This window comes from Phaethon lepturus, unplaced genomic scaffold (genome assembly GCF_000687285.1).
Source record: "Phaethon lepturus isolate BGI_N335 unplaced genomic scaffold, ASM68728v1 scaffold7757, whole genome shotgun sequence".
In the NCBI taxonomy this organism is placed as follows: domain Eukaryota; kingdom Metazoa; phylum Chordata; class Aves; order Phaethontiformes; family Phaethontidae; genus Phaethon; species Phaethon lepturus.
Genome location: NW_010549747.1, coordinates 1 through 11586, shown reverse-complemented (window position 1 = coordinate 11586; position 11586 = coordinate 1). Strand labels below are relative to the sequence as shown.

Genomic DNA, 11586 nt, shown 5'->3' with positions numbered 1-11586 from the left:
GTCCCACGAGTGCATCCTCTCTTCCTGTTGCCACCTCCCAAAATCTGCAAAATGCACAGTTGTACCACTGCACAACTTCTAGCAGGCAGAAAAGGATAGCTCTGCTCCTGAAAATGCTTGCTGTGCAAATCTGCTCTCCTCTACCATGCACTGTGATCTTGCATGATCTACGTGTGCATGGCTACATGGTAAAAACACAGAAGTGGAACAGCAGCGACATTCTCTGCCATTCTTTAAACTTATTCCTGAGGATCAAGTAAAAACCATTCTACATTCAGAGTCCTTGTACATTCACTGAGACATCCATCTACACCTCCCTTGACAAGCATCTACAAGAGCATGCAATGGGAACAAGTGAACTTTTTTAGCAAACCACAACATAATGTAGCAATGAGCAAATTAACGGTTCTGCACACACACTACCTGAGAAAGAATGGCTTCTCCTCCACTGTCTCCATAAGTCAGGTGAACAATAACTGTATCTTTATCAGCATTATTTAATTGACTCAGTATCTTCACTTTGCTGGTATCTTCCTTCATCACTTCCTCAAAAATGCAGCCACTGACCAAAAGATTTAACTTAATTTCAGTACTGTTCGTTTTAGATACCACTACTTCATGAACAGTCTTCTTCAGTTTGTTTTTTCTCTTTATTTGTATGCCATCAAATGTAAAAGATGAACAAAATCCCAGAATCTTTCCACCTTTAGATAAAAACTTCATAAATTGTTTGTGGTTCTCCACAGAAATAGGCTCCTCTGTGGCAATGATCAACAGCAGTGAATTATCAATCCATGGAGCTTTCAGAACTTGTTCCTCATGCAGCTGGTAGATGGTGTAGCTGTCTGCATCAATGCATTCCTGCAGCACTGATTTTATCTGCTCAAATTCCACTTTTGCAGTTTCAGAGCCAAGATAAATCAATACATTAGGAGGCTTTCCAACAAGGTTTATTCTCTTTATTCCCCTTGCTAGACAGTCATCATTCTTTTCTTCCAGTTTGCTATTGCAATCATCAGAAAGTTCTGGAATGTTTTCTGCAGAGGCAAATCTGACAGATTCAATAGTACTGTTTTCAAGTTGCAGGCATTCATGGCAGCTGGAAAGATGCAAGTGATGATGTTCTCCAGCACCTGTCTCTTTGTCAGATAGACTGTTACATTCATTTTCATGCTCACTTTCTTTCTCTAGCTTGGATTTCTCCCCTTCACCTTGTCCTGCAGACTTAGCTACTCCTAATCCTGATTTAACAGTAATCCCAAAAGTGGCAGCAGGAGTTACTTCATCCATTTGTGTACTGCTTACACTTTGCTCTTTTACAGATGGTGCCACCTGTGCCAACTCCTTCAGAGTAGATTCCTGTAAGTGGACAGCTGGAAGAGTTAAAGAATAAGAAAAAGGGGTTATAAAAATGATATTAAAACAGCTAATGGTGTTACAAGTGCAAGCACAACTACTTCCTTCTCCTCTCTGTGGAATTAGCCATGAACTCCCTCTCTGCCTTAGCTGAAACTATTAAACTAATGAGGACACAATGGCTCATACTGTTGAGATCATTAAAATCACCCCCTAAAGAAATAAACAATCCACCAAAATTTCAAAATTCAATTAGCAATGACACCACCCTCATTCCCCTTGTTATCCCTCTCCCTGTTTAGAAAGCATCTGTGAGCTTTTCCCTCAGTGATCTAAAGGATTAAGATGCTCAAGTAACAGCAATTGCTCTCAACCTATGTTTAGCTTTGAATACACTTTCATTTCAAATATGAAAAAGAGAACATTACCTAAAATCTTCTGTATTTTTTTTTCAATTAGATTAATTAATCTAACAGACAGGACTTACAGAAACAATATTTTCTAACTTCACCTTTCTGACATTTACACATTCATGTATTTGCAAAAGGTTAAACACCATCTTGGATACTTAGAGATCTCATCATATTAAGGTTAATTATCAGCAGTAGCTTATGAGGCACTAAAGAAAGAGAGAGGGGTTTATTCCAAAAAAATCTTTTGATCCATTTTACTGTTACTTCTGTTGTTGCATTTGTAAGACATTCTGTAAAGAGAGAAACTTTCTCAAAAAGTGGTCTAACTTTTCAAGGATCTCTGTATTTGACAGTATTCAGTATAACATACAATAGTGCTACAGAGTGATTAACTGCCTAGGATGACAACAGCAAGAAAACATTGTGCCAAAATAAAAGCATGGGTTTTTATGTAGCTATAAAGACTTTGTGCACAGTCCTAAAATAACCATGAAACAAACATGTTCTACCATTAAAAACAACTCATGAAAATACTTACAAACAATCTTGTGTGGCACCATTCCGTTATCCATTTGAAGCCTGTCTTCCATGAATGCTATTCCAAGGTTACTGAAATTATCTACACTTGCTTCAGCAATTAACTTATAGGGCTCACCAGGTTTATAGGCCAATGGTGAACAATAGTCTGACCACTTCACAATCTAGAATAAAGCATATGCATGTTTTTCAGTTTGAAAAGGTTACAGAAAAACATCAAAACACTAACAGTACTATGAGTCTGCAAGATGAACTGCAAATAAAAACTGCCCTTCCTTCCCAAAGGATTCTGCTATTAAAAAGCAGCACAACAGTAGGCAGAGCCAACAGAGGGACATTATCAAACCAAATAGCACAACTGGCAAACCCAAGGACTGAAAGTATTTTTAAAGAAAGCACTTTAAAAAAAAAAAGAGTAGCTACTAGGATTATAGAATGCTACATTGGCAGAATCATTTTTAAGACTTGTTTCTGTGATGCCTGATGTGGTTAAACCAACTACTACATTTAACAGTATCATGAGACAACACATCTCAACCAGCAAGGCTTTCAGTTGACAGTTCCTTTCACACAAAAGTGCACCCTTCATGACTACAAAGGTCAATGTATGAGACTGCATACAACCAAAAGAACCTACTGAGGAAGGGTCATGTACCAAGAAATACCTGCTACAAGATTCAGTCCTCACAGTAGTAAACAAAGCAACATAGACACTAAGTGTTGAAAGCAAATTGGGAGTACAAATACATCTTTCCCAAGGATCAAGGCTATAAAAGCTTCAGGTAACACACAAAATGTCAGCAGACCATTATCATATTCTATAAGTAAAATTCTATTTGTATCTATTTCCAAGACATAGCTTTCAGCACAAATTCTAAAAAGAGTGCTGACAAAAAGAGCAAAAGTAAACTATTAGGGTTTAATAGAAGTACACACTATCAGAAGCATTAACTAAACAGAAGATTCAAGCTGCTTATCTACATCAAAAATTCTGTTCTCCAGAAAAGAAGCATTATCAAAGTGACACACTTGGGTTTGTTTTCTTCAAGAAGGTTTGTTAAACCCAAACTACACAGCTGTACCATCTTGGAGAACAAGTTTCAAGTTTAACTGTAAAATCCACAAGTGCAGAAAAAGTGAAAAGAGTTTAGGTTTCCTTCTCAAGGGTAGGCACTTTACTAAAGACTACAAATCTGTCTGCTGACTCATAGCCGAAAAGGACCCCTTTTAAACCTTATGTTTACAAAACAACAGTGCCTAACAAAACAATATTCAGACAATTAACAAAGACAGTGATTTAAGGGTCAATTCTGAAAGAAAAAATAAGGCACCCAATTTCCATTAAAAAAATGTGTGAATGATACCATAGCCTTTATCCTTTATAGGATACACAAACCAATTGTTCTCCTGTGAAGGCATTTTTAGACACTATGAAGCACCACTTGTTTTCAGGACCCAAAATAAAATTAGCCTTCACCACATAATATGTTCCAAATACTGTGAAACAAAGTGCAATTCCCACATAGCAACTCCAGCATTTTGATGCTGTCATCACCAAACCACTTTCATGAAGTTCACCCTTTTATCACTACACACAAGATATAACACACTGATTAAACTCAGTAAGAAAAACCACTTCTTTTGACTGAAGGTGAGCTCTTGGATATTTTACTTGTTCGTAATTAGACTATCAGCTAAATTTAACTTTTTATCTACTGCAGTTAAGTGGTGTACATAATAGCCAAAAGAATCTATTTCCAACTTTTGACTTTACAGTATTTCCCAAGGGAACAAGAAGAAAGAAGAAACTGAGATTTCATACAACCTTAATGGTCTCAGCTCCTTTCTAAGTCATTCTCAAAGACAGTCTTTGATTAGTGCAACCCAGATAAGACCATCCAGTCCATATTCATATTGGTGGCACGGCCTTTGGATATTTAACAAGACAACTGGCTGGTATCTTCTGATACATCACCCTTAGTGAACAAACTCGGTTTCAAAAAAAGAAAAAGATAGCAATGTGTGGGCAGTGTGTTGGTGTTTACCACAAGGCCAGCTGCGTGCTGCAACTTACAGGTTAAGCTCCAACTCTGTAACACAAGAGCAAGTAACAGCTTCAAACCAGCCACACCAGAACACACAGTTGGTGAGAGCCAGCCCTCAAATTCATGACAGGTGTATCACTTGGGTCCTGAACTCCTGGACATAACCAATCACTAGTAAAAGCAACAACAGTGAGTTTCTACCTCCAGGACCTTCTGAAAGGTCATCTCCATGGCCATACCACAAAGAAATATCAGCTCTGAAGTTACAGGACATACTTCTGGGCACACTACTGTTGACCATGTCTGAAGCAGAACAAAATACCCTTCTGGAAGATAGATATACCAGACTCTGATAGATGTGAATCACTGTAGTTGGAGCATCCAGTCACTGTCACTGGGGAAGTCTGTGACCAAGTCAGCCAGAATTGCCCCAACCAACTGCCTTGAGTGATGACCTGGACAACACCATCACTTCCCAGATGGAAGATATTCCCAACAGTGTTTAGTCTACTGGTACAACATCCACACCTGGAATGGAAGTCTCTAGTTGTAGTCATAAGGCATAAAACTCTTAAGAGCCTGCTGCTAACTGTTGGCAATTCACAATCATCAGTGACAAAAATGACAAATATATTTATGATACAGGATACCAGCTTCCTTCTCTATTTTCCTAATCATATGACTCCGGGTTACTTTCTGTGGTGGAGGGTAAGAGACTCACACTGTATTTAGATATCCTTTCTTACCCAGAGAACAGGCACAAGCAGGTAACACCCACATGTCACCTGGAAACTGAGAGGAGGATATATTGATGCTCTCGAGCTTTTTTGCATGCCATCAAGTGAAACATTACACAAGCTAACAAGTAAAAAGTAGCTATTGCTGTCTAGTGCAAATAAAGTGAATACATAGAAGAACCTCACAAAGCAAGGCTGTTGCCAGGACACATGACTTGTAACCCTGCTCATGCAACAATCCATTTGCTTCACAACATAACAAAAATCCTCAGGGAATATTTTCAAACAGGCCGAGCTTTCCTGCTATGGCTAGAAATCTTCATCAAAATTCCGTCAGAAGACAAAATTAAAGGCCAGCTCTTAGTAAGAGATGAGAAATTATTTATACTCCTGTTTCCTGAGTCCACCTCAGTTTCAACAGAAACCAGTCACAGATCGCTGATAGCCCTACAAAGAATGGTGTTCCTGTCTAGAAATTATCATAGGTCACAGAGGCAATCTGTTCTTAGAGCCCCTGTCTATGTTGACAGCTGGCTGCCAGAGGTACCAGAATTAAAAGCACTTCGCTAGAAGTGACATGTACACAGAACAATAAACAAAATAAAACAGCAGTCCTTTCCCTCTTTAGTTGCGGTCTTTTGCCTGGACTATCGCTTTTGAGCTTGACAAATCAAGTTAATTATTAGCGTATACAAAAGAACGCAAACGTTTGCCATTCTAAAGAAAATGCAATTAAAACCAACAAGATTAAAAAACTCTGCTGGACAATAAACCCCAAAAGAACACCAAACTAAAGCTTCAATTCAGGTGTTTTTGTGGACCTCTCTGCTACAAGAAAAAAACAAAGTAAAGTAAAAGAATAAATCTCCCTCAGCCATCTGTTTGAACTGGCCCAGCACTTCCCATGTGCACTCTGAGACAACATAGGTATCCTATCTACTTTATCTCCTATAAGTAGGGCCCACCTGGAAGTATTCCACAGTCTTACATCAAAGGCAATAAAAACATTTACAAACCAGCTAATGTGGCTACTTCCTGTGTGCTCCAAGGAAACATAAGGCTAGTGGAAGCCGGGTCAGACGACTTCATCCGAAAAGGACTTGGAGTCCTCAACAAGCTTTCAGCACCTCCAGTCCTCACACTCTGAGCTTCATGGAGATAATGATTTTGCCTGATGCAGCACTTCACCTGGACATCATTCCTCTAGAGGGCAAAGACTAACATGCTCCAAAGGCATGCTCTGTTCTAGAAGTGACAGGCCTCCATGGACCGTGGCGGTACTAAAAATTCGATTGCAGGCACAACTCTGGAATTGCACCCATTCCCAATCTGTCCTTCTGTTCCTGCACTCCAGTTAAGTAAGACTGTTTACCAACCACTCTGCTCTCAATGTTCACTCCAGCAAAGGACTCCTGGATCATCTCCCAGAACAAGTAGCCCGGAAAATATATGTACTTCATCCAGGGAAATGGACAGACAGCAAGCACCTGCAGACATGACAGGTCTGCTTTAACTCCAAAAAGGAACTTGAAACCTGATGCCAAAAAGCAAGGATGACAGATGGCCCTGTAGGGTGCTACACAGGAAGACACCTTATTGACTGACCCCAGGTTGTGATCCTAGCTTGTGGCATTGCCTGTTTAGTGGGAGACCTCTCTTGATTTTATGATACACCAGCGATCAGGCCAGAGGTTTTATTACTGCATACCCAATGGTATCCTAGCATGCACTTTCCATTTCTCCTCTTTCCAGCAGAGAATGGGATCCATTCTGTCCTCTTCACTACAGACAGCATACAGCACGCACAACTGACTGCACAACTGACACACAACTGGGAAGGAACTAAACCTTGTACTGCTTAGAAGACTTTTCCTCCATGCAAGGTGAGTTTATCTTTTGCTTTGGGTTACAATCTTTATCCCCCTTTAGATCTGCATCCAAGCAGAGATGCCTAGGCAGCAGGCATTCCTCATGTGAGGAAGAAGTTATAAAGCCAACAAAATTTAGGGGAGAGAGACATTATCTCAAGTTCATCAGAAGTTTTGATATGGTCTGGATACTATTTTTATGGATAATCTGTTTAGGGATGCTATATATTTAGTAATTCGAGTTTTAGAACATCAACTTTTAAATCCACATCTTCACACTTCCAATATAGCAGTGGAGAAGACACTTTTTAGATTTCTAAGTATCTAGGACATGAACATTTTGTAAGTATGCTTGCCCTAAGGATTTCAGTACTAGTTTAATTTGTATCTTTGGATGCTTCAACAACATTTTCTAAGTATTATGCATTAAAAGGCAAACACAATTTATAAAATTCCAACCAAGAAGTACTGCCATTCCCCCACTGCATTTTATAGCAAAGAGATTAAAAGCTTAATTTTTGCCTTACTTCTTCAGACTGACAAAATTATCCAAATGTATAATAGTTTAACTTCTACTTATAAATCACAATGAAAGGAAGATTCCATGGGAGACTTCTATTTCAATCACAACTTTTCACAACCACTTGGTGGGAGGCTTGAAGAACTTTTCAGAAATCTTAACATATGGTTGCTCTGTATATTCTTACAGAGGCATTTGTTTCAGCTAGTGTCAGAGACAGGATACTGAGCTAAAAGGACTTCTGATCTGCCTTAGTATGACAGCTTTCAAGCATTTTTTTTCCTATTCAGCATATGTAACCATACATGCATTATCCACAGTCACAATGGAATTCTGCAGTTCTCATCCACACCCAGAGAAGTGTGCTACTAAAAAAATCTCAATAAAATACCTATGGGTCTATTTGAAGCATAAAATAACACTAGAGTATTAACAGTGATTCATTTTAATGAAGAGATTACCTTTTGATTTCCAGTAACATTATAAATGCACAAAATCTATCTGCCACTGATTTTTATTTTTCCTTCAAGTGTTTTAGGTTTATACCTACCAAATGACGCACCTGTACCATTTTCTATGCAAGAAACAGAGAACTACTCACCTCTTTTGAGGAGCCGGGTACATTCTGAAAATTATCAGTCTGAGCTAAAATGCTTTCTGTCACAAAAGCTATATGTTCTGTTTTAAGTAACTTATCAGGATAAATAAAAGGAGAAATGAGAAGCAGACTCCATCTGTTTAAGTCATCAAGGAACTGAAAGAGACAGGAAAGAAAAGTAAGTCTGTATAGCAAGCATCTGATTTAATAATTCATTTTTAAATTATGCCCAGCCTAAATTCAAATCTGACACTTCAGCCTTACATGAAGGGTCTCTATTATTTCACACTCCTCATGAGGAAAAAAAAGGGGTAAAGGTCTGAACCATTAATCAGGATCAAAAGTAAAACTAAAAGTGACAATCAAGCTTTTAAGACAATTCAGACTCCAGCTTTCTGCTTTACAGGAAGACTGCACAAGTGAGCAGGCCACAAGACCTCTATGCCATTGTCACTGTGAGTGTTGCGGGCCATTTGCCACTGGCAACACCCCTCATTCAACCTGATCCTCCTCTCCCACTCACACTGCAGTTCACCCGGCCTCTTCCCTTCCTCCTCCCTTCTCCCCTGACTACACAAACCCATGGCTCTGCTGTCTCAGTTCTGGTGGCTGAAGGGCGTTGTCTGCTATTTGGCAGGGTCTGAGAAAGCAGTAACGACGCACAACCTGCCTGGTCTGTCACTACAGCCCCTCTAACTGAAGAGTGGTCCAGGCAGCATTGATTCTGGTTGTAACAACCCTCCAGGAAACATACAGTCCCACTGCTAAGCTATGTATGCTGTCTCTACACCCACCTGCCAAAAGACCAAGCAAGCTGTGAGCCACAAGTGACCCAAGAACTATGTACTACACAGATCTAATTTTTAGACCTAATTTACAAAGCTTCAGGACTTGCTTTGTAAAGCCAGTTATATAAACACAGTTATATTTTGTGGACACGTACATCCTCAGGATAAATTCTTTAAAAAGTAATTTTAAAAATCTTAACAAAATATCTTAAATAAAAAGGAAAGGGTGCTTCTTTTTTTTAAATGTATTACGCCCTCATGCATTTGCACCAAAATTACTCATTCAGGATGTAACTCTAAATTTAGAGTTAAAGAAATAACTCCTTCAAAATAAATTTGTCCATAAGGTAGTCTATCCACTTATTAGACCATTGTGCAAACATTTCCTTCATTAAATTATAAAAATGGTTCCCTTTATTGAGCAAATAAAGCTCAATAGCTGGAATCAGTAGACCAAACACAGTTTGAAGACCCTTAAAGCTTCTCAATACATAATATGATTCCACACCGTATTACATCAACTTTTATGTAGATATTGCATTAACTTAATTTTTCTGCCATACTTTAAAAGTGGCAAACATTAGAAACAGATATTTTGCTACTACTATACTAGAAACATATAATTACTCAAGGTGTGCAAAGCATATGTGGAAACATAAGAGAATTTCCCTAAAGCACACTAAATGTGTACATCAGTCCACATCTAAAATGAAACCACACAATATTAAGCCCATGGGGATAGACTGCCAATCCAACCAGCTTTACTGAGCACAGAAGCTGCAAGAGCAAACATTGCTACCTTCCACAGGAAAGTGAACTGCACTCATGAAGCTTTATATTATCTTAAGCATCCAATCTGATTAAAGACCAAGCAAAAAAACCTTTACAGGTTACAATTTATGACTTGCTCGTATCTTATCTTAAGGAAGGAAGTCACTGATCACAGTCCAGAGGCAGTTATACCTACCCAAAAAGCAAAGTAGCTCGGGTAGGTTAGGTTCCTAGAAGCCAAAAAAGCATGTTAGTTAACCTTTTTCTCTTCATGGTGTTCACAGACGACAGAGAGAGCTCCACAGTGATGCTGCCTCTATCTTTAATGCAGTCAGATCAGAGCCCTTATATGCCACACTACTGAGGTGCAGCGTGGCAGGCATCTTCCACAGGGATTCTGAGAGTCAAATGTAACTCGTAACTTTCAATATATATTTTTAAGAGACAAATACATTTTGAGTCATAGCATTGACTTTATGCCAGATTTCAAGCCAAACTACAGTTCCCCAGAGGGCTTCCCAAATTCCAATAAACAAAAATAAGCTGACAAGCTTATAAAGTCAGTCTGCATGAATAACATTGCAGACAGAAAAAAAAATGTGCTTACTGTGCAAGGACCGAGGAGAAGCTATTTCAGAAATGAGCAGAACTGGAGCAAAGAACAGCATAAATTAGTTGAAATATGATTTACAAAACAATAATCCAGGCCAACTGAGGTCAAACTCCTCTAAGCACATGGATAATTATTTGGTTTTGTTTTTAACAGTTTTATCGAATTGTGACTAATTATTTAACTTTCCTGTGAGATTCTGAGATTGTCACCGTCACTTCTAAGTATGAAATAACCTGCTCATTAGATAGAAAAAAGACTATTTTTGAACAAACTCCATTAGCATTTGTGATCTTATTTTCACTATGCTGAAAACATCCTCTTCTCGCACTGAATTCATGAAAAGCTTCTCTGCTTCTTAAAGAGTAGCACTTAGCCAACGACATGCTTCAAAAACACATTTCAGTAACACCCATTTAAGCAAAACGTGTATTTCAGTAACAACCACTTAAGTAAAATGTGTAACAACAGGGATAATTTCCATAAACACACATATAAACATCAGCAGAAAGGAGATCAAGATGATTTTATCCACACGAATTCCGGTATTTAGTCAAATTTAGCCAAATCCAACATTCAATAAATCCAACATTCAGCTTATTTGAGGTGGGGTGCCAGAGGAGTTCCACTTCTGAACCTGAAAGTCAGAAGTAAGCTTACTTTCAGTTGTACTTCATGAGGCAGCAAGTGAAACTTGTTCAGGCAGAGTCTTTTTCCACTGTAAAGGGCTACCACAGCCTCACCCCACCCTCCGCTCCCACTGTCCATCTGCAAAAAAATTATTTTCACAGTTCTTGGGTTTTGTGTCATTTTCCTCACTTGAAACAACATTTTGTATCAGGCAAAGCATGCAGCTCTCCATAACCAAAAGCTCAATTCAGACTCCATTACAGATTCAGCTACCTTTTAAATCCCTGAGGCAAATCTTGAATGCAGAAGCATAGCAAATGTTTTTAGACTAAAGCCTTGTAATTACTAGAAGTATGTTACTAATGTGGAAATACTAACAAGTTCTCCTGTAGCCATAGCTCTACTTACGAAGCTGCACTTTATACACGTATAGTAAAAAACACTCTTCAGGCCACTGCCTAAGCCAACAATCTATAGTAGCGAAGAGAGGTAACTACAACCGTACCAAGATTTTCTACCAAGGTAACTACCTGGGTCTTACCTAAGCCTTGACAAGTAGGACTGTGACAGGCCTGGGAAGCTACTCAAGTTATCGTTTCAATCACCCGTGCCAGCCGGCCACTGACAGGCTCGCTGTCAGACGCCGAAAGCGCATCCTCAAGGCCCGCAACCGCTGCTTCCCTTTCCCTCCAGGCTCCGCCACCTCAGCCCAC

The 11586-nt window shown here is 39.1% G+C and overlaps 1 protein-coding gene across 1 annotated transcript in view; it reads right to left on the bottom strand.

The window, feature by feature from the left end:
- HLCS (holocarboxylase synthetase (biotin-(proprionyl-CoA-carboxylase (ATP-hydrolysing)) ligase)) overlaps positions 1-8223 on the bottom strand; it is a 118413-nt gene extending 110190 nt beyond the window's left edge. Inside the window, exons 1-3 of the mRNA XM_010290355.1 lie at positions 8078-8223; positions 2308-2470; positions 424-1373 (exon numbers count right to left, since the gene is read on the bottom strand). Coding sequence (XP_010288657.1) covers positions 424-1373; positions 2308-2359 — 1002 coding nt within the window. The 5' untranslated portion in view covers positions 2360-2470; positions 8078-8223. The remainder of the gene's footprint in view (positions 1-423; positions 1374-2307; positions 2471-8077) is intronic.
- Between the last annotated feature and the right edge of the window lie 3363 nt (positions 8224-11586).